The 25,196-nt window shown below is 53.2% G+C and overlaps 10 protein-coding genes across 10 annotated transcripts; 3 read left to right on the top strand and 7 right to left on the bottom strand.

Moving 5' to 3' along the window:
- Window positions 1-58: 58 nt before the first annotated feature.
- On the bottom strand, window positions 59-1,870 carry RHO25_005113 (uncharacterized protein; the record flags this gene model as incomplete). The annotated part of the gene is made up of 1 exon (XM_023596019.2): window positions 59-1,870. The coding sequence occupies one exon, from the start codon at window positions 1,868-1,870 to the stop codon at window positions 59-61; it is 1,812 nt and encodes a 603-aa protein (XP_023457721.1).
- A 1,085-nt stretch (window positions 1,871-2,955) lies between these two features.
- Window positions 2,956-4,795, bottom strand: SPN1 (RNA polymerase II transcription-related protein; the record flags this gene model as incomplete). The annotated part of the gene is made up of 4 exons (XM_023596018.2): window positions 2,956-3,597; window positions 3,650-4,116; window positions 4,175-4,477; window positions 4,792-4,795. The coding sequence occupies 4 exons, from the start codon at window positions 4,793-4,795 to the stop codon at window positions 2,956-2,958; spliced, it is 1,416 nt and encodes a 471-aa protein (XP_023457730.1).
- A 1,978-nt stretch (window positions 4,796-6,773) lies between these two features.
- RHO25_005111 (uncharacterized protein) lies at window positions 6,774-8,669 on the bottom strand (the record flags this gene model as incomplete). The annotated part of the gene is made up of 1 exon (XM_023596017.2): window positions 6,774-8,669. One exon carries the CDS (start codon window positions 8,667-8,669, stop codon window positions 6,774-6,776), a length of 1,896 nt encoding a protein of 631 aa, XP_023457729.1.
- Window positions 8,670-9,375: 706 nt separating this feature from the next.
- RHO25_005110 (uncharacterized protein) lies at window positions 9,376-11,802 on the top strand (the record flags this gene model as incomplete). The annotated part of the gene is made up of 1 exon (XM_023596016.2): window positions 9,376-11,802. One exon carries the CDS (start codon window positions 9,376-9,378, stop codon window positions 11,800-11,802), a length of 2,427 nt encoding a protein of 808 aa, XP_023457983.1.
- A 378-nt stretch (window positions 11,803-12,180) lies between these two features.
- Window positions 12,181-13,842, bottom strand: RHO25_005109 (uncharacterized protein; the record flags this gene model as incomplete). Its single annotated transcript, XM_023596015.2, has 1 exon — window positions 12,181-13,842. One exon carries the CDS (start codon window positions 13,840-13,842, stop codon window positions 12,181-12,183), a length of 1,662 nt encoding a protein of 553 aa, XP_023457726.1.
- A 352-nt stretch (window positions 13,843-14,194) lies between these two features.
- Window positions 14,195-14,835, top strand: RHO25_005108 (uncharacterized protein; the record flags this gene model as incomplete). Its single annotated transcript, XM_023596014.2, has 4 exons — window positions 14,195-14,214; window positions 14,267-14,626; window positions 14,689-14,777; window positions 14,828-14,835. 4 exons carry the CDS (start codon window positions 14,195-14,197, stop codon window positions 14,833-14,835), a joined length of 477 nt encoding a protein of 158 aa, XP_023457735.1.
- A 1,850-nt stretch (window positions 14,836-16,685) lies between these two features.
- RHO25_005107 (uncharacterized protein) lies at window positions 16,686-17,378 on the top strand (the record flags this gene model as incomplete). The annotated part of the gene is made up of 2 exons (XM_023596013.1): window positions 16,686-16,736; window positions 16,815-17,378. The coding sequence occupies 2 exons, from the start codon at window positions 16,686-16,688 to the stop codon at window positions 17,376-17,378; spliced, it is 615 nt and encodes a 204-aa protein (XP_023457734.1).
- Window positions 17,379-18,320: 942 nt separating this feature from the next.
- Window positions 18,321-20,533, bottom strand: RHO25_005106 (uncharacterized protein; the record flags this gene model as incomplete). The annotated part of the gene is made up of 4 exons (XM_023596012.2): window positions 18,321-19,150; window positions 19,197-20,092; window positions 20,157-20,179; window positions 20,237-20,533. The coding sequence occupies 4 exons, from the start codon at window positions 20,531-20,533 to the stop codon at window positions 18,321-18,323; spliced, it is 2,046 nt and encodes a 681-aa protein (XP_023457732.1).
- A 338-nt stretch (window positions 20,534-20,871) lies between these two features.
- Window positions 20,872-21,696, bottom strand: RHO25_005105 (uncharacterized protein; the record flags this gene model as incomplete). Its single annotated transcript, XM_023596010.2, has 2 exons — window positions 20,872-21,531; window positions 21,598-21,696. 2 exons carry the CDS (start codon window positions 21,694-21,696, stop codon window positions 20,872-20,874), a joined length of 759 nt encoding a protein of 252 aa, XP_023457731.1.
- Window positions 21,697-22,123: 427 nt separating this feature from the next.
- GPH1 (Non-essential glycogen phosphorylase) lies at window positions 22,124-24,967 on the bottom strand (the record flags this gene model as incomplete). The annotated part of the gene is made up of 4 exons (XM_023596009.2): window positions 22,124-22,604; window positions 22,663-24,364; window positions 24,417-24,696; window positions 24,755-24,967. 4 exons carry the CDS (start codon window positions 24,965-24,967, stop codon window positions 22,124-22,126), a joined length of 2,676 nt encoding a protein of 891 aa, XP_023457553.2.
- Window positions 24,968-25,196: the final 229 nt, after the last annotated feature.

Genomic DNA, 25,196 nt, shown 5'->3' with positions numbered 1-25,196 from the left:
CTATGCATTGTTTCTATTCCGTGCATTCATCGCACCTAGAGACTGTCGCTGTCGATATCTAAACTCCCTGCTTCTTCTCATTCGGATACACGCTCTCCCTGCTCCACTCCCCTCTCGCACGGATCCTCTTCCCAAAAACATAAAAGCAATAAGGAATGGGTATCATCGCCACAGCCAGAAAACCAAAAATGCTTACTCCCCAATTGATGCCCAGATTATGCAGCATCGGTGAAATGAAGAGAGGGAAAGCAGCCGCAAAAGCGCTTCGCAGTGCTGTATTCGCTGCAACAGCGCTCGCTGCATATCTCTGGAAGGTATCGATGAGGTAGTTCAGTGCGGCTTGGAATATTGTGAAGAAGCCGATACCCTCAAGGGCGATGCCAATGCAGGGCACGATCCAATGTACTTCAGGTCCAGAAGACCATGCGAACATGAAAAGTCCCGCGGCGAAGAGTACGGATCCACCCATCATCGGAGGAAGTCGTGCTTCAGGCACAGGCCGATAGTCGTTCGCTTTCAGTCTCTTGACATAGAACTTCTGATTGAGAAAGTTCGCGCACGCTCCGAAGCAGATACCGACCAGCATTGCAAGAAAAGGTAAAGATCCCACAAGAGCGTTCCAGCCACGAGTCTCCTGAAATTCGATCGGGAAGGCGGCTAGTGAGGCGTAGAGAATGCCATAGCAGAAGGAGGCGTACAATGCCATCAAAGCGCAAATCGGTGTGGCGAGAAGTTGAAATGGCCGGACCAGGTATTTATGCCCCAATTCTTTCAGCGAAACATCCCACTCTTCGTGCTTTGCATGCAGAGCCCAATTACCGCTCTCATGCCTGAGTCGTCGTGCCTTGGCCACCAGCAAAGTCGGCGCGTAGCTCTCGTCCACGATGAGGAGATCCAGAACCAAGAACAACATCATCAGGATGCCTGTAATGTACTGTGTCCAGCGCCAGCCAACTCCACTGACGATAAACGCACCACCAATGATCGGACCAAGCGTGGGTCCTCCGACCACAGCCATGGCATAGCCAACCATCGCCGCACCTCTCTGCTCTGCTGAGAACAAGTCACCCAGAACGCCTCCCGTATTCGTGACCGGCGCAGATCCGAATATGCCCTGCCAGAACCGACAAATCATCAACGCCTGAACATCCTTCGCCGCGCCACCACCGAACGCAAACAGCGCAGAGATGAAATACGGAATCAAAACAGCCATCTTCCGTCCATAAACCTCACTCAGAGGCGCCCAAACCAGTGGTCCAATTCCAAACCCAACAAGAAACAACGAAATCCCCAACGTGGAAACTTCCGTACCGATCGCGAAATCTTGTGCAATCTCACTCACAGCAGGACTGTATACCGAAGATGCGAACGTCGCTCCCATGGCGGTGAAACCATATAACACGGTCGTAATAGCTTTCTTCTTGAATGGCCAGTTGAGAGGTCGATAAGGGTCATCTTTGCCATCGAAGTCCACAAGCACGTCCGCCAGAGTCTTTTCGTGCGTCAAAGGATGCGTAAATTGTCCTCGAGGCGCTCGCGATCGAATGGCAGAGAGGACCGTAGAAGCTGTAGTTTGTGCTCGTTCGAGATTACGAGACGTCGTTCGCGAAAGACTTGTGCTGGGGCGGCGTAGACTTCGTGGTCCTTCCATGTGTCGGCTTTCAGAGAAGACGCTCGATGTATCGGACGTATCATCCTCGTCCTCATCGGCGTCGTGTTTCTTCTCATGTGGTTCTCGCTGCTCCGATTCTGATGAAGATATTTGTTCGGCTCTGCCAAACTGTTCTTGATCTGGAACCTCTGCTGGCTCATAGTAACGTTCCGTCTCATCCGGCTGTCGAACACGATCTTGCTGAGATCGGAAATCCATTCTCGCGGAGCAGGTGAATATCGTTGCCACCAATGGTAACGATGATAGAAGAAAGCAGCCAATGTGATAGGCAGAATGCTGGAGTTGTGAAGATGTGGGTAAGTCCACAACAATCGACGCTTTCCGGTGTCATCATGATTGCGGTATCCGAGGCCAATATATCAATGGGAAGTGCGCGTACAACTTTTTGCCAAATGACGTTGAAACAATGCCGAATGCGCTGCTAAAGCCCGGCATTAACTCCTCCGCTCGGCACTGCAGCGGCCGATCACGTGAGCTCCATTGCGGTCAAAGACTCCAATGGCCGGATAGTGCGGACGAGGCACAGAGGCGTCGTGAACATGCCGCCGTTATCGGGTGCGTGTCGGACATAGATTGTACGTGTGCGGCCGAATGTCTGGTGGCAGGCCGGTGGGTGATGACATCGACGGCACGTGTGGCATGCCGATTATGCTCTCGTATGCAAAGGTCAATTAATGATGGCTACCCAGCAGTGAACAGGACACTTGACTTACCTCAGACCAACGACTTCTCCCGGTCTATCTAGCGCTTCGATCGATCAGTGAAGTGTCTGCTGTGCTGGTGTTCGTTGCAATCAAGGCCAATAAAGCGTAGTAGTGGTAGCTCTGTATACCGTAGACTAATACCCTCTTATAACACAAGGAAACGTCAGCCAGACTAGTACAATACACGAAGCAAATAAAAGTGCCAAGGCTCCATGGTATCTTTTTCACAACATCAGAATAATCCTTTCCCGTTCCGTACAGCAGCAGCAACCTTATCATAACAGAGTGTTGTAGGTGGCGACCTGAGTCGAGCGAGCGAAATGGGTCGGATGGCATGACTTGTCCAGAAACTGGTTGCAGAGGAAATGTAGATTAGTGACATTAGTAGCCAAGTCCTGCTCGCAGTGCCACAGATCTCCAGCCGTTCCCAGGTGACAGTATCGATGTCAGAGGGTACAGGCAGGCCTTCAAGACATGGCGCTGCTCCTCTGTACGCCCACCGATCATCGTACCTGTTCTTCCCGAGACCAACATGAACAACACGCTCAAAATCGAAGTCACCTCGCGTCAGGATACATTCTAGCCTCTGAGCGAGAATCCACCCTTGCGGCCCTTCTTTTCTTCGACGGGCCGTCCGCTCTCGATGCGTTGCTTCTTCTCCTCGAGCTCTTGTCGCTGTCGGTCGAGTTGCTCCTTCATCTCGCGGTGACGGGCGTAGAGTTCTTCCTCGCTCTGCTTGAGCTTGTTCTCCTTTTCTTGGACCTTCTGTTGGAAGACCATCTTCATCTCGAGCTCCATCTTTGCGAGCTTCTGCTCGTGCAGTGAGCGCTCTTCCTCTTGCTTGACCGCTGGGTTGACCTCCTTGAACACGCTAGGATCTTGGGCGACACCCATCGAGGTGAGCTTGTCGGATCGGTAGTTCTCGTACAAGGCATTGTTGGTGTGCTCCTTGAGGTCTTCCATGTGGGTCCTGATGAGCATTTGTCGCAGCTTGACAAAGTCGCAGTGCTCCTCGTTGTCGACCTCAATGACGCCCCATGGGTATCGACGACCACGAACTTTGCGTCCCTCTGGTGTTGACACCTCGGCGTTGGCACCGACAACTGCGAAAGGAACCTTGGACATGATCTCGTTGTTCTCGGCAATGGTCTCCTCGTCATCGAGCTCGTAGCGGGGGCCTTCGAAGATGGTGATGTTGTGGTAGTGGATATCGGCAAGAATCTACAATGCTGTCAGCTTGAGAGCACTATGAATGACTTTTCACGAGACTTACGCGCTGCTTGAATTGTGCAATCTCCTCATCGGTGAGAGTGTCTGCCTTGGCGATGACCGGGATGAGGTTGACCTTGGTGTGAAGTCTGCGCATCACCTCGATATCAAGAGGCTTGAGGGAGTGTCCAGTGGGCTGAATGAAGTAGACACATGCGTGGACGCGGTTGTCGACGATGTTCATGCGATTAACCTTGTTCTCGGCATCGAGATACGCGTCGAAGCGCTGTTCAATGTTCTCGACGATTGGTCGCCAAGAGTCATCGTTGTTGACAAAGTCACCGAATCCTGGTGTGTCCACCACTGTCAAGCGCAGACGCACGCCATTCTCCTCAATATCGGCTGAGATGGACTGTATGCTGACGGTCTTGGGTGCGAAGTCAAGGGATGGCTGCTTGCGCTCCTTTGGTGGGTAGAGGGAGGTGTTGAACAGCGTGTTCACGAGAGTCGACTTTCCAAGACCGGATTCACCTGCATGTCCCTTGTCAACGCTCCTTCCTCATGTGGTAGATATTCAAATCTTGCTTACCAACGACCATAACGTTGAAGTTGAAGCCCTTTCGCACACTCTTGCGATGCCACTGGTTTGGCAAGTTCGCGAAACCGACGTATCCTGTGAGTTTCCTGCGCACGATATTTCTCATGTCCGTAGCTGCTTGTGCGGCTGCTTTTGGGTCTTTCGATGTGACAGTCTGAGGCGCAGTCGTTCCGCCATTGGGGTGAGGGTTACTCGTCGCAACCAGTGGCGATGATGGCTTGCCATTCAGCACTGAGGATTCAGGAATGGGCGATGCACGAGCCGGCGGAGGCAGGATATTTCCGTTAGGAGAGGCTGCTGCGTCGAATACAGAGTCAGTTCGTTCTTTGGTGACATGCAGCTCCTTGACTGTCAGGTCCAAGCGATCGGGCGTGACGACTCGGGCGATTGATGCCGTCGCCGTGGACAGCACAATGGGGCGGCCCGGCGAGTCGTTGGTGCTGCCCGTGCGGACGCTGCTCAAGGTGGATGTGGTGGACATTGTGGGAGCGGTCCTTTCGCTGCGTGCGGCCTGCGCCGAAAATGTGTATTGATCGCCGCCGGAAGGGCGTCGCTCGCAGCGCGGTGGTGGGATGGGGCGGAAGAGGAGCGAGAAGGAGTTGACTTACCCATGGCGAGTGCGGTCGGGGTGTTTGTTGGAGCTGCTCAACGTGGGACTCCTTCTTCAATGGTTCTGTGGCAGATGGCAGTTGTCAGTCGCGGGCATCGGATGCGCGGGCGCGTGCAAAGCAAGCAGCAGGTGCAATGGTGCCGGCCGTGATGGGGGAGCTCTCGTACAAGCAATTCTGTCGGTCGTCTGGTGGTGCCGCGTGTCGTTCCACTCGCGCTTCAGGGTGCGCCGAACTGGGCTCGCGGCGCGGGATGGAGATGGAGATGGAGATGGGAGAGGATGAAGGAGGGTCGAGAAAGTATTAACAAATGAATCGTGATACTCGGCGTGGCCGGGCGCCGGAAGCTGGAGTCGGAGGGTAGGTGCTGGCTGGAGGCTGCGAGGTGGTAAAAGGCAAGAAGCTGGACGACGTTGCTGCACTTGTGCACCAGAAAGGGGACTTGGGCTACGGGACAGGGGTTTGCGCTCTAGTCTTGGCCTAACACTGCTCTACAATTTCTCCACGAACGCCCTAAACTCTGTTCCGACCTCGCGTCCACACGCCTCACTGCTATGCGCACTCCCCGTCACCATCTGCCTCCGTCGCCGGTGGAGCAGGCCTCATGTCGTACCTCTGAAGGCGCTGAAACGACCTGCATGATGCCCGCGCTGGCCGCGTCAATGGCCTTGCCGTATTCGAGCTGCAAGCTACTGTCCCATGCCGCAGCCTGCCGCGCGAGCTGGCCGTTCACACTCGATGAAATACGAACTGAGTTCCGTGGATAGGCGTTGAAAAGCTGCTTTGAGCCGCAGTCAAAGCTTACATACAGCGCGCAGAGGGTTTAAAACAAGTATCGAAGCCTCTTCTGTTCCAGATGCACCAGCGATGCCTGCAATCCACGAGATAGAGCTGTCTCAGATACTGTTGCGGCAAGTGCCAAGCTTTGGGTGGAGCACGCGGCTCAATGTCGGGAATTCACCTTGGGTAATCCTAGACGGATGTGAAGGAAGAGTCTACATGAATGCCGCTACGGTACAGCGCGCATTCGTCTATATTGCACACAAGTACTCGACCTACAATTCACTTAGAGTGACAGCACGGCATTGGCAGAGGGTGGCACTGCAGATGCAATGCATCTTGACTAAATGAGGCTCGGCACTACTTGCACCAATTAAATCCACGGGATCGTCACTCTGCATTATTCCCTTTCAATCTTGCTAGATCCTACTATACAATCTTCATACATCCATACTATCGTTGTCCCAGTTGCTCAATGACGTTGAAAGCGATATCACACGCACGAGTCAACCCAGCATACCGACCGATAGGCATCCGGAAATGTGTACAAGCCGCTGTTGCGTTGATCCGTTGGTGAGCTTGATTTCGGCTTCTCTGTCACAACGATCCCGTCTGCATACGCAACTCTGCCCCGAGCGCCATTTGGATCGATCCAAGTCGGATTGCTTCGTCCGATCGCTGTGGCGACCGCGACGACTACGCCGTGGCCGAGTGCTTGTTGAGCGCCATAGTTGCCTTCCCGGTGGCTGCAGTATTCTTGCCAAGGGTATCTGCGTCTGAGAGTGGATGTCTCTTCATCATCTGTAGTAAGCTCATAAGCATGTCCGGCTCTGTGTCTGCGGCCCTGGTCTCAACTCTCATCTACTCAGTATCTGCTCGCGCGGCGCCCAATCGTTGACCACCTCTTTCGTCCGATGCGGCCCCGGTCCATGCTTCGCAGCACATTCGCAAGCTGCTTCGCCCCATTGATGCTGCGCTGTTGGTAGCAGATCCAGTCAAGCCGGCTATGTCCCCTTTGAAATTCTAGGAATGAAATTGTCGTGCCCTGGCCCTCTCAGCAGTCGAGCCATGTAGCCCTGGACAACTGTGCTCATGCACCAATCGGCGTGCAAGGTGCCACATGCAACCACACACGGGCGTGATCTTGGGTTGGAGTGGTTATCATGTTCGGTATTCCCAGCCATTCCTCGGTCCATGAAGCGTTAACTTAGTCCAGCCAGGATAGCGCTCAATTGACTCTTGTCAAATTTCACATATTTGCCTTTGCCCTTGTCGACTTCATGGTATCTGTCCCAGAAACGGGCGTAGAGTGGCTCGATGAACATCTGAGCATCGCGCCCCAGCTGCCGCCGCACCTCAGGCTCCATCTTGAACGTTTTGTGTCTTGCAACGAGCTCGTCAAAGGATGCATTGAAGTTCTTGAACTTTTCCTTGATCGCATCCTTGTCCTTGCTTGATAGCGACTTCAAGATTGCCGAGCTGTCGACAGCATGGCCAGTCGAAGGTGGACGTGGCTGTTTTGAGGTATATTGCACGTCCAGCAGGTGTGCCGAGGGCTCTTTCCATGCATCGAGGTACATTTGCGTGGACTTCTTCTTCCATGCGTCAACCTTCGGCTGAGCGCTTCCGAGCAATGTGGCCAATTCAGATGCCCTGATCATTCTTTCGACAACTGCGATATTGTTGGCAAGGAATACACCGAGCAGACTTTTGCCTTTCTGTAGGCCACGAGCTTTGGCGTCCAGTGATGAGATCAATGTCTCGATTGTGTCTGTGGCATAATGGGCAAAAAGTTGCTTTCCATCTGCCCCAACGTCAAAAGATTTCATGGTGGGCACAGAGGATGCAGAATTGCCGGGATTACCGGGCTGATTCCATCCACCGTCCCCCAAGCTACGCATGATGCTTGCAAGAGGCACAAGGTAAGCAGCCATCGTCTGCAGTCGGGTCATGACTTCGGTTGAGATGGGTAGTGCGGCGCCATCCGCGGAAATCTGCAACATTTGGCTGACCTTGACCCGGACGTCGTTCAGCAACGTCGACAGAGATGACTTAGAAGTCTCTCTGACTGGTTTGAGCGCATCATAGACGACTTGTTTAAGCTCACTCGTGTGCTGCTCGATGGCGAGACCCATCTTTGTGACCACGTCAATGATCTCGTAGCCGAGGTAGCAGTCCGTCATCATGTGTGAACGAATGTGCGAATCAAGATCACGTAACGTGCCAGTAAAGGTCTTCATTGCTTCTTGTAACGTAGCTCGAAGGACTGCGCCCCACTCTTCCCTTTGGAAAACAGGACATATGCTGTCGTACTCGGCAACGATCATGCCTTGCAAGCCAGTTGCATAAGTCGTGATCGCACAGGTCCCCGGTCGATATATCGCATCTGCCTGTGACTTCTTCGCTGTAGAAAGTGTGGCTGAGGCAAGGTTCTGGAGAGACAACGCAATGTATTGCCCACGCTCGTGGGCATAAACTTTGCCGGAGTGTGTCAGCTCGCTCGGAGGTGCCACCTGAGAGTGGTAATTGGAGATGTTGGTGTTGATCGTCCGCAGCTGACCCGATTTGTTTGAAGATATGCGAGGAAAGTCCTGCGAAGTGGTAATCTGTTTTAACGGCTCAATGGGCTGTGAGTCTTGTCGCAGCATATCTCTGAATACATTCTCAAGGTTGCTAGCACCCGTCGCCAACAGCGAGCTCAATTCTGAAATGGCCATTTGATTTGATCGCAGATTCGTAGTCTTGAGTTCCCTCAGGGCCTGGTTCGTCCGGTCCATACTCGCGATGTACTCCGTCAAGCCTACTTTGTCTGGCCGACTCCGCAAAATGCGCTCCTCCTTATTGCGCATGTCCAAAGGTTGCTTGACCTTCTCAATGGCTTGGAGTATCCGGTCTACGTTGACATTTTGCGTCTGTAGCCTCTGGGTGTTGCCATATATGGGCCCGATCGCATCCTGCACGGTCCTGCCGGTGTCATTGAGGCGCGACATGGAGCCCTGAATCTTCTTCGACACGCTCTTCATCTTGTCCAGGCTCGCATAGAGCACTTCGACCTCCGCCGACTCCTCGGCGAAGGCTGCATGGCGCTGAGCAACCATCTTGCCGATGATGGCCTTCTGGCGGTCCCTGCCACTTTCCTCCAACGTTCACCGGATCCTCAGAGGCAGCCAGCCATGCGGTCTCGAGGACATGCAGGTCGTGTGGTGGATTTCGTAGTCGTGCTGCCTGTGATGTCGAGCGAGCTCACTGCTCGGGATATGCGCTAGCAGTGAGATGTCGAGACGGACCGAGCAGCACGCATCGTGTCGTGGACTCGTGGAGCTGCGGCTGCGGAGCTCCTGCCTGCGACACGCGCGCGGTAGCTGCCGAGAACAGAAAGCGGAGACATTGCTTGTTGCCCTCGATCAACATTTCTAGAAAACACCTCTACACAAGCGGGTATTCGATTCTGACTACATCTCTCTTCGATCCGCTAGCTTTGCTGCAGAGCTCGTATTCCGTAGTCCATTCATCAGCCCCTCCGAGTTCAGCTCGTAAGCGTGTTTCTCGCCAAGCCTGACGGATTGGGTCAGCATGACGAGGGCGCGGAAAAGTTTGGCGCGTTCCTGGCAAATCCAGGATGCCCTGTTCTGTGGACCAGACTTGACGACAACTCCACTCTCAAAGAGCTTGTGCTGGGCTTGACTTCACGTCGCGTTGTATTCCTTCTCTTCTTCACTTCTACGAGGCCCGATCATATAGTGACAGCCTTGGCCCAACGTTCACCGCTGCGGCGATTGGATATGCGACACTTTCCGAGACAGAATGCAACGCGCATGGGTGTCGTTGCGCAGATCCAATGCCAGACTGCTGGGTTATAGTGCGGCAGGCGCTTCTTGCGCGTTCCTCGGTCATCAACAATGGCAGAGCCGGCATAGACCTATCCTGCTAGACAGCAAGACCAAATGGCCAAACAGGACTGGAGCTGGCGACAACGACCATTCGATCACTAGTGATGAAACTCCGTTGCGTGAGAAGTTCAAACGCGCCGCACAGATTCAAGCTGGCGAGGTCGAAGATAGCGATGAGAACCAGAGCAATCCACCTCCACCTCCTCAGACCAAAGGTCATTCATTATTTAATGAGGAAGGGGATGCACCAGATGTCTTTCAAACAGCGTGGCAATCAGCTTCTGGCAAGCTTGTGGCTGTGGGCGAGTCAGTTTCTGGGCTGGACCTCAGTGGCCTGAAGAGTGCTATCATTGGCTTTGTGGTACCTGGATGGCTGAGAGAACTGCCAGACCTGTTGACCAAATTACAAAACGAGCTTTCTATGGCACCTTGGTCACTCAGTTGGGAAATCTGGGAAGAGGCTCACGACCCGGTTATCAACCCTGAGATTTTGTGGGACGCCAACGTACGGATATCAGAGCAGCTTTGTGTAGAGGAGCAGGACTTCCTTGCGAAGCGCAAACAGCACACGGCGAAAGCACTTGCGCGATATCTGGAACTATCAGAATCGGAGGTGCATCCAGAGGATGTGCCTACAATAGCTCTTTGCGGATCTGGTGGAGGTCTGCGTGCGCTCGTCGCCGGCACATCTTCCTACTTATCTGCCCACGAGTCGGGGCTTTTCGATTGTGCCGCATACACCGCCGGAGTCTCTGGAAGCTGCTGGTTGCAGACTCTGTACTACTCATCAATAGGCAACTTGAGCCACCAGAGCATCATCGACCACTTGAAGTCTAGGATCGGTATTCACATTGCATCGCCCACTGCCGCTCTGACTCTCTTCAACCAGGCGCCAACCAACAAATTCTTGCTCAGTGGTTTTGTAGAAAAGCTGAAAGGTGTCCCGGATTCCGATTTTGGTCTTGTCGATGTATACGGACTGCTCCTCGCGGCGAGACTGATGGTGCCCCGTGGCGAACTGGACGTGGATTACTACGATCTCAAAGTCTCAAACCAGAAGTATTACACAGAAGAAGGTTTGCAGCCTCTACCGATTTACACTGCGGTGCGACACGAGATCCCAGACGCACCCGCAGACTTCCGCAGCCAGGCGAAGGAGGCCAGATTTACGACCAAACACTTTGACTGGTTCCAGTGGTTTGAATGGACACCGTACGAATTCTTCTGCGAGGAACTCAATGCTGGCATCCCAACCTACGCTATGGGTCGGCGGTTCGAAGCCGGCAAGACCGTCTGGAAGGAGAACGGGCTGTGTCTGCCAGAGCTGCGGGTACCACTTATGCTTGGTATTTGGGGCTCTGCCTTCTGTGCAACTTTGTCTCACTACTACAAAGAGATCAGACCTATCATCAAAGCAGCAGGCTTTGGTAAGCTTGACTCCGTTTTGTCGCAGAAGGACGAAGATCTCGTCAAGGTCCACCCAGTCGATCCCGCCGTGATCCCAAACTTTGTTCTTGGGCTCCAAGACAAGCTGCCGGCAGCGTGCCCCAAGAGCTTACATGAGTCCGCACATCTCCAGCTCATGGACGCAGGCATGTCTAACAACCTGCCCATCTACCCCTTGCTGAGACCCGGTCGAGACGTGGACGTCATCGTTGCATTCGACGCATCCGCAGACGTCCGAACAGACAACTGGATCAAAGTCGTCGACGGTTACGTGCGCCAACGGAACATCAAAGGCTGGCCTATGGGCGCAGGCTGGCCTCCAGCGGGCGAGTCGACGACAGAGATAAGCCAGGACATGCAACTTGCAGAAGCAGCGGCGGTAGCGCACGCCCCAAAGACTCTGGATGCAGCACAGAGCGGTCATACTACCAACATGGAGGAGCTAGGACCCTGTACAGTCTGGGTCGGCACGAAACAGGAACGTGAAGAATTTATGGAAGACCCGCCCACGAAACGCCTAAAACACGACGCCTCCGATGACTGGCATATCCGCGATCCAGACGCGGGCATTGCCCTAGTCTACTTTCCTTTTCTTGCAAACGACAAAGTCCCAGATGTTGATCCTATGAAATCCGAATTCATGAGTACGTGGAATTTTGTGTACACGCCTGACGAGATCGACAAAGTTGTGCAGCTGGCGAGGGCAAATTTTGAAGAAGGGCAAGCGCAGACAAAGAGGGTGATTAAAGCTGTGTGGGAGAGGAAGAAGGCTGCGAGGTTGAGAAGAGAGAAGGAAGAATTGGATATTAGGAGATCTGCTAGAATGCAGAGGGGTTCCGCTCACAGATGGCGGAACGCTGATCATGGTCAGGGTGATCAGTTTGGTGGTGTATGATTGGCATATTTCGCTGCAAAGGAAAGCAGTAGTTGGTTGAGATTGTTATTTGTATAGACGAACGTATACCCCAGATTTACTATTGTGAGACTTGCACGACGACCTCTGGTGTATCCCTGGACTATTCGCTACAATGTCCCGGCTCCGAATAAGATCGACGAGCACGAGCACTGCGGGAGACGGGTGAGCGAGGCACGGAGAATGGGCCGGGGACGTGAAGTGTTGTACATCGGCCACTGTATGGTGGAGCTCTCTTTGACAGCTATGTCTCATGCTGACATTACCTCAAAACGCCGCGCTCAAAAATGCACTACCTTCAAACCTTTTCGCATGTCCACCGAAGTCCCAGGTGCTCTATCGTGAATTTCTACCCAAGCACTATCGCCGTCCGTTGATCTCCTCCCAAGCCTCGTATTCCTTCCTCACGTCCTCCAACTCCCGGTTCAAGTGCTGTAATTGCCCGTCATAGTCCTTGAGAATCTTTCTCGTTTTCGCTAGAACATCTGCGGGCACGCCCTGGTTCCCCGCCGCTCCATTTTGCTGCCCTTGCGATGCATTCTGTGAGTCGACCTGTGCGGCTACTCTCTTCCCTTCTTCCTCCAGCCAACGCGCTCGCTCGCGCAGAGCGACCATTCTCGCCCAGATCTCATCCTCTCTACCAATGAACGATGGATCGGCGACTTGGCGTTCTAGACTCAGAAGTGTCTTTCGCAGACCTTCTTCTTGCGCGTCGAGCGCATAGCCACGGTTTCGAAGCACTTGGACTTTGACCGCTAATCGTAGACAGCGTTGTGACAGAACCTGATGTTGTCGCTTCGCAGCTGCAATTTTGACTGTTATGCGTTGCTGATGCGCATCCATGACGGCTGAAAGGGAGTTGTTCATCTCGTGCAATCTTGACCTCATCTCCTGCACAATCTTGGCTTGCGTCTCGACGCGATCTCCCAGTGCCTTGAAGCCCACCACGAGGATTGGCACATATGACTGCCCTGTAACCTCCTTATCATCGATCTTGGGTAATTCGGGCTTTTGGCTAAGGGCCTCTTCCCAGCTCTTTTCATCTTCGCCGCGGTTGAAGTCAGGATAGAAGAATGGAGCGTATTCCTTTGGCACGGCATTGTACAAATACGTCTGCAGTACCGTCGTCCGTCGCGAGTTTGTCTGGCTGTTGGGGTCTTCTCGAATGTCCGGATTCCACTTCTTTACTACAGTCAGGATTTGGTCGGAAATCTTCTTCTCATTAGGAACAGTCGACGCGCCGCTGAATTGGAGACGTTGTAATTGTGCATTGGTCATGGTGTGGCCTAGCCCACCGACCGTGACGGTCTGTGGGTTGAAGACGGATGCATTCGCCACTGGTCCCTGCTGCTGCTGCTGTTGTTGTTGTTGACTCTGCCCGGCATTTGCAAAGAGGCTTCCTGTGTTTTGATTCTGCTGATTCGTGTTCGAGGTACTCGCGCCGAAGAGGGTAGTATTCGCTGGGGGCTTCGCGAAAAGTGAAGTGCTGCCGCTCTGGTTCTGATTCTGGTTTCCGAATAGCGATGTCGAATTGTTATTGTTAGCTGCGTTGCCTCCACCAAAGAGTGATGACCCGGCATTATTGGCATTGTTCGTGTTCGTAGCACCGAATAGTCCTCCCCCTGTGTTACCGCTCTGATTTTGTGTGGTATTCGTGTTCCCAAACAGCCCACCTCCGCCAGTGTTGCCGCTCTGTGCTTGAGTGTTGTTGTTGCCAAAGAGTCCTCCGCCTGCAGTATTTGTGTTCGCAGCCGTACTTGACCCGAAGAGTCCTCCAGTGGTGGCATTGCCCGTCGTCGCAGTGTTGTTGGACCCGAAAAGGCCGCCTCCGCCCGATGTGTTATTGGTATTGGCCGTGCTGGCGCCGAACAGTCCTCCGCCGGTGTTGCTACTCTGGTTCGTGTTGGTGTTGCTGCCGAACAGGCCTCCTCCCGTGTTGCTCGCTGGCGCTGTGCTCGATCCGAAAAGGCCACCACCGCCTGTAGTTGTGTTGTTGGCGTTTCCGCCGCCGAATAAGCTCATTGTTGATGATACTCGAATGCGCCGTCTCTATGTAGATCTTCCGTGATCGTTGGGTCCAATGATGGAAGCGGAGGCAATAGGATGAGGGGCGCTGGAAGAGCAGAAGACGGCGACCAAGGTATAGGCGATGGAAAGGCAGCAGAGTCGTGTGCTGACGGGCTCCCCTTCACTCGCTGTGTCGCGCACTTCGCGAAGCTTTGAAGCTCGACGAGAAACGCGCTTCAACCGTGCATATGCGACACCGCCACATGTTCAGCCACAGCGCAAGCCTCAAGACCAGCTCGTTCGCGACCTCACATCCAGCACCGCTCCACTCAGCATCACCACCCATTGCCCGCCCAACACCGCCGCCATGTCGGGCAGACAACCGCGGTATGCATCTACGGACTATCAGCTAGGCGAAGACACTGACACAATCGCGCAGCTTCAATCAGCAAGTCCTCATCGACACCACTCCCCTGCCGGACTCAATTCCTAAAGTCGAAGAAATCGGCGCCTCGTCTGCCCCGCTGCTCTCCGCGTCCTTCTTCATTGGCGCACGCTGCAAGTCTTACAATGATGACTTCATGCACTGCAAGACGGAAGCCAATGGCAAGGGCGAGTCGGAATGTTTGAAGGAGGGAAGGAAGGTCACACGATGCGCTGCCTCGGTGCTGGACGATATCAACAAGAGCTGCTTGGACGAGTTCAGGAAACACTGGCAATGTCTGGACAACAACAACCAGCAGCTTTGGCAGTGCCGAGGGCTGGAACGGGGCCTGAACAAGTGTGTGTTTGAGAAGCTGTGCGTACCATTCCTACAACCCCCGGGACTGGTGGGTGGATGAGACACTGACATGGAAACAGAAACTTGGAGAAGAAGATTCCCGGTGCGCCTGAGAACGAGGTACCGGTTCATCTGCGAAAGAGGCAGATATATGCTCACTCCATTTTCGGTAAGTGAAGGTGGACTGAACTATGGGATACATCACTGACATGAGTCTAGGCCAATAGATGTGTACAGTACAGAGCAAGAGCGCCCGCCTACAACAAGGCTGATTATGATATGCTTTTTACAATCCATCAGTGCGCATATTTGCTGGATTTTCCAGCGGAGCTGCCAACTTCCATTTCGTGCTCGTCGCCCAATTGTGCTACGCCCTGACTGACAATGAGGAGTGACGTCCCATGCAGCCATTGATTGCTTACGTATCTTCAACAGTATCAACCATCCGCTGCTGTCTATGGATTATGGCTTGCCCCTGTTTGCCAGCAGTCGAACGAGCAGCGTGGTCCTGATGCCGCCAGATCTATATGGAGAGCCACCTTCGGAGGCGGTACCGACGCAGCGAAATATAACGATGCACATATCGACATCTCAAATCTTTCAAAGCTGATGACTTCGAGAAACAATCTTGACAAAAGCCTCGAGACTGGATGTACTCTCAGGTACGCCATCGAATACGGACCGCGTGGGGTGTGGAATCACCACTGTTTGTGCACTCCAGTTCTGGGTTCCGACGAGCTTCCGAGGCAATCCCGGGAAGATTCGCCCACAAAGCCCCTGTTCGATACATTCTGAGCGATAGACGAACTCGACTCTGCGTTCGCCAGCGCAGCAATGCTCCCAGCATCACTGATCGTCTTGCTGTTTCCCAACATGGTGAGGACGCTCAGTAACTGTGCAACATCCCATTTGGTATCGAAGCGCGACCCAAAGACGAGTGGCTTACCGCGATCACCGGACCAGTCTCGCAAGACATTCCCACCAGCAGCAACTGGCGAGGGAATCGACGGTCAGGTGAGGACCAACACACGCGGCCGCGACTCGTTTCGCGCGGTGAGCGTTGAGAGTCGTCCTTTGACAGCATACACTCTGTCATCTACATACGCCAATTCAAGGAATATAAGCTCAAGAACCTTTGGGAGCTCTCCTGCCAATCAGCTGCCCTCAGCTGCCCTCAGCCGACTGCCAAAATGGTCGAAGATCCCCAGTGAGTGAGATATTCCATGCTAGCCGATCTCCGAAGGCAGGTGACAGACTGTATGCCCTACACAGGCAAAACCAGCAGCAAACCAAATGGCTGGGCCAAAGCTTTACTGGAGCTTTGCTGAAGCTTGCTCAAGCTCTGGCTACAGGCCTCAAGCTAAGGTACCGGATGTTGGCGGTTCGCAGGTAGCTGGAGGATATGCGCGGCTATGGTCCGTATATCGAAGTATACAGGTTATACTGATGGATGTGCACTCTTGGCGTTTTCAGAATTCGGACAAAGTGAAAGTTTGTGCTGCAGCTGTACCCCTGTCGTGCCCGAGTTGAGAAGGTCACTATTCTTAGTCGGAGGGTTCGGGCACTTCAAGCTTCACATGGGTACAGGACCAACACAGAACGATACTCGAATCAACGGCGCGGAATGCTGTAAGGCTGACCAGGCCACCGAACTCTTCTGCTAATTCTGCCAAACGGCGTTTTTCGAGCCTGTCGAATGAGGCTATTCTCGCGACCGGCTGGCAAGGCTCCTGGTTAACACAACGGCATCGACGACATCGACTTTTGGGTATAGCCGAATCCATCCGTGAGCGGAACAACAATGCACTGAAAGTCAACTAATGTTAGCATTGTGTTTGTGAACTGACAGAAACCTTCGATAGAGATGGGTGGGCGAGTTGGTATAAGAATGGCCGTCGCCAACGCCAGACAAGAGCATCAAGCAACACAAGCCTCTTAGCATCTTAGCAACAGAAGCACCAGTTTCCTATCTGCATCTCCTCGCATCTCAAGGCCGGGCCTTCCGAAGTCGAACAGTTTCCCTTGAGCACTTCCAACCAATCACAAGGAATCAAGACAAGACCGACCACCAGCAAACATGCAGCTCAAGGTCGCCACCATCCTCCTCGCCTCCACCGCCATCACTCAGGTCGCAGCTGGACCAATGCCATTGGCGTTCCAGGACGGCTTCAAGCATCTGCAAATTTGAGACGACCAAGCCGTACAGGCCCAGGCTGCCGCCGCGCAACAAGCAAATGCCAATGCTGCTCAATTGCAGAATGCCCAGGCAGCTACCCAAGACACTCAAAAGACCGACGCTACACAGGTGCAAGACGCCGCTGCTCAACAGGCCAATGCCAACGCGGCTCAGGTGCAGAACGCCCAAGCTGCGACTCAGGACACTCAAAAGACCGATGCTGTCCAAGCTCAGAACGCTGCTCAGCAGCAATCCAACGCCGACACCGCCCAATTGCAAAACGCTCAAGCTGCCACAAATGGTCAAGCTACAGCACAAGACGCTCAAAACGCCAACGCTCAGAATCAGAAAGACGCTCAGCAGAATCCGGACGCAGCGAATAACAAAGATGCAGCCAATGAGGAAGACCTCAGCATCGGACTTGGGCTCGGACTGGGCAATCTCCTCAACATCGGCGCGAACGTCAACATTGGTGGATCAGGCTACCGGCCCTGGCGCCCCTGGTCCGGAACTTCTTTGTACAGTTACGGGTATTCAGGCTGCTACTCGACAGCTTGCTACGTGCCTAGGCGTTGCGGTTATTGTCTCTACTAAAGAAGTCGGTCTAATGATACAGGAAGGGGACAAGTAGCGGTTGGTTTCAAGTGGGGAAATTGGAAGACTGTACGACGCAATGACGACGATAATGATGGGTTTACGAAAACTGTAATGACGATCTGGTCTCACGATAATGCGGATGGCTTGCATACATCGGTGGCAAAATGGGCACTGGGCGGGACGGGCTTCGGGTCGGGAAAGCATTGTGTAATTGGGATATTGAAAAAGGCAAGAAGGGAGACTGATAGTAACGGTCAACTCACAAATCTACAAAATTTTCTCTCGTTCAAGTCTCCAATCGCGATCAGCCTCAGCTTTCATCTATCTTCTGCTGGGTATAGTCTGTTTTTGTCTTCCCATCTGGTGCAAGACTACCACGCGATCAAAGAGTGAGATCTACGAAAATTTGAGCGCCGCCCATAACAGTGAAATAGAGGCAGTGTGCAAGTCCACAGAAGTACTCAAGTCAGCACTACAATAACACAGGCTGGCGGCAAAGATCTGAAAAGACGAGGTCGTCGAGCTTGTCGACCAATCCTCTCCTCAGTTCAGGGCTTCGACGGCTTGCTAGACGGTACGTTATATTCATCGCCTACACGCAGACTTGCATTGTCTCTTCCTCCTTGTAGCCAAAGTTCCCCCAATCGCCCATCCCAGCGCAAAGTCTATCGTCTGAACTCTTCCCGTCTGCGGGACTTCATGCGCAGCACACCTAACATACCCCGACGCTTGATCTCGCGCAAGACCAACAGCCCCGCCGTCTTGTGGGGGCATGTGCAGCGGACGGCGATGACTGCTTGGTGCGTGTGGATTGAGACACCGAATTCAATAGCCATGAATACGGAACCAGCACAGATGCTTTGCTCATCAGATCGACGGCGCTCGCAATGGTACTCAAAGCGTCTCGATGCATCTTCGTTTCGAGCGATAGTCCGAGCCTCATTTGATCACTTGGTCAGCAATATAAGCGCTGGCAAAGTCCATCCCTGATATTTGCGTCTGAATCTGGTCAATCTCCTTCGAGATTTCTTCGACGTTGGAAGACAGTGCCGAGACTTCATCGAACTTTCTTCGTTTGTTGGCCTCCGCAATCATTTCCGACACCATGAACTTTTGTTCTTCAAGCACGATTAAGCGTTGCTTGAGCTCTTTCTCTTCAGCTTCTAGAGCAGTGACAGCTTCGGAGCTCATGCTGCTAGCTCGGCTACTACCTGGTCGATGTGCGCTGCCGTTGGCGATCGAATCGTACTTGATGGTGGCCAGTGCACCCTGCGGCTTGCCATTTGCAGCTGTTGGTGGCTGCCTTAACCCATTTGGTGTCGCATGCTTCATGATCTTTGGTAGGCTCTTCAGCGGTAGCATATGAATATGCAAGAAGTTGGAGGCTTGCATATAAATAGCCTTTTGCAAGCGTTCCTGTGTGGGACTTTCCGTAGGCATATCTCGTATCCGTCGTGCGGCGACATCATACTGTGTGAAAGCCTCCGTGAGTCGCTTGCGCACCTTCGATGCATCAGCGAGCTGTGCTGGTGACGGAGGGTTCTCAGGGTCTTGCAAAGGCCCAAGCAGTCGCTGGAACTTGGGCAACAATAGGCGTATGCCTTGCTCGAACTGTATGAGGTTGTTATATGCACGCTGGTCCGGTGTTGTTTGGTCCAGTTCCCGCGCGAAGTCGGCTTTACTAAAAATCGTCCGTTGACAGTCCCTACACATCCGTACATCAACTGCTACCTTTTCGGCACCATCTTTTTCTGATATGACGTTAGCCGCTGCCCAACATCAGCAAAGTTAGGAGATCTGCAGGAGATAACTTACTGGTTGCCACATCAAGACCTATCTCTGTAGAACACGATGTAGCTGGATCTCCGCAGACGACTCGCCCACAGATTCGGCAATGATGCCTCCGGAAAGTATACTGTGAAAATGGCTGATGGCAAAACGGGCACTCCACAACCTTCGTGTCGTCTTCCCAGGGTACAACAGACTGCTCCAAAGCTCGGATTTGGGATTTGTTGCCAGCGATAGATGACCAGAGATACGTGCTTGCTCTGTTGTTCTCCTCGGCAGGGGGTGGCGGATCGGCAAGTAATTGTGTGAGTCTCGTCAGTCTGGTCTCCAGTCGGCTCGTTTCGAGGTACTGCTTGTCGACAGTCCTTCGCCGCACCTTGCTAAAGAAATCGAAATGGTTCCTCTCCAGACCGTGATGATCATTGTAACCAGGCCTGCTCTTGTAGCACGTCTCACATACTCGGCACCACAAGCCACGCACTGGCTCGTGCTGTGCAGACCGGGATAGCTTCATCTGGTACATGGTATGCTCCTCGCAAAAGAGTCTGCCGCAGTGCCGGCAATTGATCTGGCCATTGGCAGCTCCTAGACGCTTCCCGCACATCGGATCTGAACAGGCATCGTTCCCTCGAGGCCGTTGCCAATGTGCTCGAGTGACCACCTCGTCTGGGTCCGGAGCTTCCTGCACCTTGGGCACAGGTGCTGGTGCTGGCGACGCATCGCGACTGCTTGAGGCGATCCGTGGAAGTGCAGACGGAGCTGCAATCTCGTTGTTGGATTCGAATACCTCTAGCCCTCTCAACTTCTGATTGATTAGGGCAAGCGGCTGGAACTTTTTGGCCTTTGTCATTTGTTGCTTGAACCAGTCTTGTGCTTCCTGTTGCTCAATACGTTCGAGATTGGCGTGATTATCGTCAATATGCCTATGCCTTCAGTCAGGCGGGTTCCCATCGCTGACAAGTAGCCCTCCTGGAAGCGCGTACCTACCTATTCAACTGAAGAAGAGTGACCTACTGCGGTCAGTCATCTGGTGTCCCAATATTCGATATTGCCTCTACGTAGCATACCATCTCTTCATTGCAAATGGGGCAGACCATGCGGTTGGTGGCCGCAGCTGCCTGTTGAGCCACGCCATCGGTGTCAAGAGCTACTCGCGAAGTAAGGTCCTCGGTGTCGGTCGTGATGGGCGTACTCGAGGCGCGGGAGCTGAGGGATATCGAGCTATTCGACGGTGAGAGCAGGGCGGGTCTCTGAGCCAGCTGCCCATTCTTGGGCGGCGCGGGCGACGCGGACGGTGTCGCTGGGGCGAGATTCTTGCCGCTCCCTAGCACTCGACCTCCGCCCAGACTCCGACGCTGGGCCATGTTGGCAGGTTATCATGAGACGGGAGACTCCTCGTCCGGTCTGCCATCCATGCTGGGCCGGCGCGCAAGTCGGATGTGCTGGATGATCCTCCCAAGAACGTGAAGCCGGTGGGTGGGCTGCGTCAGTGCCTGAGGAGCAGCAGCTACTGAACGAAACGTGGGGCTAAGCCGGCGAAGTGAAGCGCAACAAATCAGCTCCGAGTAAGATAAGATTATACCAATTGAGAAGTCAATACAACAAGTTCAGACGAAATAGATAGAACGAAGAGGCTCACAATCGCATCCCTATCCAACGCCTCGCTGTGTATATCTAACTTAAGCAGAGAGACAACCCGTCTTCACACAACGCACGCCCAACCAAAACTACCATCAAACTCCCAAGGTGGCCCACGTATATCCGTGAAACTCGGCACCCGATTCTCAGCATAATATTCCAACAACCGCTCCATATCCTCTTCTTCCATATCACACAAATCCTCCAAACTCCACTGCACGCAAACCTTCGACATCCACCCCATCCTCTTCGGCCCAGCCTCAACCTCCGGCACCATCTCCCTCAATTTCCTCCTCAGCTTTCCCACCTTCTTAATCGCATCTCCCATATTCGGCGGCAAACTGCTCGCGATCCGCCTCCTGACAATATTCGCCATCTTCGGCCCATTCCCATTCGTGCTAACCATAATCTGTAACGGCCCATCGCGATGCACAGATCCAAAATAGAAATCGCATTCCGGTGGTACATCTGCAATATTCGCTGGGATTCTCTTTTGTTTGCAAAGTTTCCATAACCGACTACTCGCGTCCGGATCATCGATTGCAACAAGCACCATACTGATCTCTGGATCGTCGAGATCCCATGGCTGGAATACGCGAGGGATGTATTCGACCTGTTTCTGCTCGACGCGGTGTGCGACTTCGGGGTTCAGGCCATCGCGTGGGGCGACGAGGAGCACTTTTGCGTCGGCGTTGAGGAGATTCAGGATGCGGCCGGCTGCTACCTGGATTGTTAACATCAATATGTATGCGCAAAGGGAGAGAGTGTCGCGTGGGCTCGTGCAACTCACCTCGCCGCCGCCAACGACGAGTACTTTCTTATTCCGAACTTGCCAGGCGAGGATCAGCGAACCGCCGCCCTCGACTTGGGGAAACTCTTCTTTTGCCATGTCGATTTGTGCAAAGGATGTGGAAGCGTGGGAGGTGAAAGGAAAGAAGCTCAATGCACGATTGTCCAGCGATAAGGCCGGAGAAAGTCAAAGCATCCGTGAATATTGATGACGGAATCCTGCCTTAGCACATCGGCCCTGGCTCCGCCCATTTCAAGCCTGTGACAGCTTCTGAGTTCTGGACAATATTTCGAGCGACATTCATCACAGTCAACGAGAGTTGGTATCAAAGATGAAAAAGGTCATTGCGTCATTACAAATGCATGATGGATTGTCCTGCCCGCCTGTACTTGGTCTTTCCTTTACTTTTTGTGTTGAGGTCGCTCAGCCGGTCCCCACGTCCGACACCTGCAGCCTTTGCTTCTGTTCGGAGCGCATTCAGTTTATCGAACTTCCGTTCGAGTCTTTTTAGGGCTCTGTAGCGGTCCTAAGCGCCATTGGCTTTCGGTGGCAGAGGCTCGACGTTCCAGATCATCTCAGCATATTCGTCAATGCAGCGGTCGCTGGAGAAGAAACCCATTCTGGCAACAGAAGTGATCGTCTTGGTCAGCCACTCTTCTTGGTTCTTGTACGCCTCATCGATGAGATTTTGAGTGTCAACGTAGCTCTTGAAGTCATCGGACACGAGGTAGTAGTCGCCGTGATCGACGATCGAGTTGACGAGAGCCGAGAATTGACCAGCGTCACCGAAGCGACCCTCCTTGATGGTCTTGAAAACGCGCTCCAGCATAGGGTCAAGGTGGAATTCGGAGTAGAAGTGAGAGTGACGCAGGTCTTCGACATCTTCCGCAAGGTTGCCAAACAGGAAGATGTTGTCTTCACCAATCTCACGGGTGATTTCGATGTTGGCGCCATCGCAAGTGCCAATGATAAGGCCACCGTTGAGGACGAACTTCATGTTGGAAGTACTGCATCAATGTTAGTCAAGCTTTTCATCCTCTGAAATCTGATGTGTCAATCACTTACCCCGAAGCTTCAGTTCCAGCAGTCGAAATGTGCTCTGAAATGTCGCTGGCTGGCACAATGATCTCCGCCTTGGAAACGTTGTAGTCTTCCAAGAAAACAACCTTGAGCAGATCTCCAATATCCTTGTCGTTGTTCACGACTTGGCTGACTTGATTGATCAAATGAATGACAGTCTTTGCCATCCAGTATCCTGGTGCAGCTTTGCCGCCGAAGATGCTGACACGAGGCTGTACCTTCTTGCGATCCTCAGGCGACATCTCCTTGAGCTCCAGATAGCGGTGAATCACACCAAAGATGTTCAGCTGCTGTCTCTTGTACTCGTGCATACGCTTCACTTGGATATCAAACAAGCTTGCTGGGTTGACTGTGATGCCATTCGTCTCTTTGATGTACTTGGCCAAGCGGACCTTGTTCGCGTACTTGATCTCTTGGAACTCCTTGCGGAAGTCCTTGTCATCAGTATAAGCCTCAAGCTTGTTGAGGAGAGTAAGGTCGCTGAGGAAATCGTGGCCTCCAAGCTTACTGGCGATCAGCTCAGACAAGCGTGGGTTGGCTTGGTGAAGCCATCTGCGTGGAGTAATTCCGTTGGTGACATTAGTAAACTTGTCTGGGCCGTAAATCTTCACGAAGTCCTTGAAGATAGTGGTCTTGATGAGATCGGAGTGCAGCTCAGCGACACCGTTGACCTTGTGCGAGCCAATAACTGCGAGGTAGGCCATGCGAACCATCTTTGGCTGCGATTCCTCGATAATCGAGACACGTCCAAGCATGTCTCGGTCCTTTGGAAAGTTCCTTTCTACGTACTGCAGGAATTGGAGGTTGATGTCGTAGATGATTTGGAGATGACGTGGGAGCAAGTGCTGGAGGAGTGGTACGGACCACTTCTCGAGGGCTTCTGGAAGCACGGTGTGGTTAGTGTAGCCAAAGGTCTTCTGCACAATGCTCCATGCGTCGTCCCAGTCGAGGCCTTCTTGGTCAATCAAGATACGTTGGAGTTCAGGAATGGCGAGGGTCGGGTGGGTGTCGTTGAGCTGAATCGCGACTTGGTTGGGGAACTCCTTCCAGGCCTTCTTGGACTTTTTGAATCGACGGACAATGTCAAAGAGCGATGCAGCACACCAGAAGTATTGCTGCTTCAGACGAAGCTCTTTACCACGCTCCAGGCTGTCGTTAGGGTACAACACGGCGGAGATGGTCTCAGCGCGCTGCTGATCCGCGACGGATGCTTCATATTCTCCAGAGTTGAACTTGGTGAAATCGAACTCGCCTCCCGAAGCCTTGCTAGACCACAGACGAAGGTTGTTTGTTGTCGATGTGTTGTATCCAGGGACCGGAGCATCGTATGCAACAGCAGTGACGATCTCGCCATTCTCCCACACGCTAATTTGCTTGCCATTCTCGTCTGTGTACTTTCTCACATTTCCGTAGAATTGAATGTCCACAGTGACATCGTGTCTTGGGAATTCCCAAGGATTGAAGTCGAGCCAGTAGTCTGGAATCTCGACTTGGTATCCGTCAATGATCTCTTGCTTGAAGATACCGTATCGGTAGCGCAGGGCGTAGCCCCAGGCGGGGTAGTTGAGAGTGGCGAGGGAATCGAGGAAGCAGGCAGCGAGACGGCCGAGACCGCCGTTGCCCAGAGCTGCATCACGTTCTTGGGAGATGATGTCCTCCATGCGGAATCCCAAGTCGTGCAGACCCTCTGTAAACAGGTTGTCAGCCTTCGCGTGTATACAGTTCGCAAATCGACATACCTCTAGCGACATCTTTCATGCCAGTGTTGAGCATGGCATTGTCAAGGGCTCGTCCCATCAAGAACTCCAATGAGAGATAGTAGACACGCTTTGGATCAGCGTAGGTCTGGTTTTGCTGTGTCCTGTTCCACTCGATGATCAAACGATCTCGGAAAGCTAGGGCAGTGCCCGAGTATGCTGCAGCCTCATCGCAGTTGAAGAGCGATCTGGCGAGAGTAGTCTCGATATGTCGCACAACATCTCTGTCAAATTCGTCCTTGGACTTGAACTCGGACGCGGACTGTAGTTATTTCCATTAGCGATTGCTTGCGTGTTAGCGAAGATCAGGAAGTGCTTACGTATTTTCTCCATGCCTCTCGCTGTGGCTCTGGGATGCTCGCCTCCACGCTCTTGATCTCTTGAGGACCAAAGCCAGTGACGGTTCGCTTGTGCTTTGGCCTCGAAATGCCAGACGGCCCAACAGGTCCCTGGAAGTCCGTGATCGGCGCCGATGAGGATGGCTTTCTCTCGCGAGTGGGCTTCGCGTCGTTCGTAGCCGCTGCTGAAGCCATGATGGGCATAGATGAAGCAGAGTGCTGCTGTGAGATCAACCCCGCTCAAGTCGTTGGCAGTCAATGGTCCTGCCGAAGAGACTGTCGAGGAAGTGATTGAAAAATCGAGGAAGCTGTATGTTTACAAAGGACCTAGCTCGAGCTCAAGATTGGCGCCATTGCCTGCAGGTCGTTCAACGCGTTGCAAGTGCTTACACGTCGCAATTGGTGGTACTGCCATGGTGGATGG

This window comes from Cercospora beticola, chromosome 3 (genome assembly GCF_033473495.1).
Source record: "Cercospora beticola chromosome 3, complete sequence".
Classification (NCBI taxonomy): domain Eukaryota; kingdom Fungi; phylum Ascomycota; class Dothideomycetes; order Mycosphaerellales; family Mycosphaerellaceae; genus Cercospora; species Cercospora beticola.
The sequence above is the reverse complement of the archived record's forward strand: the minus strand, read 5'-3'. Positions and strand labels throughout refer to the sequence as shown.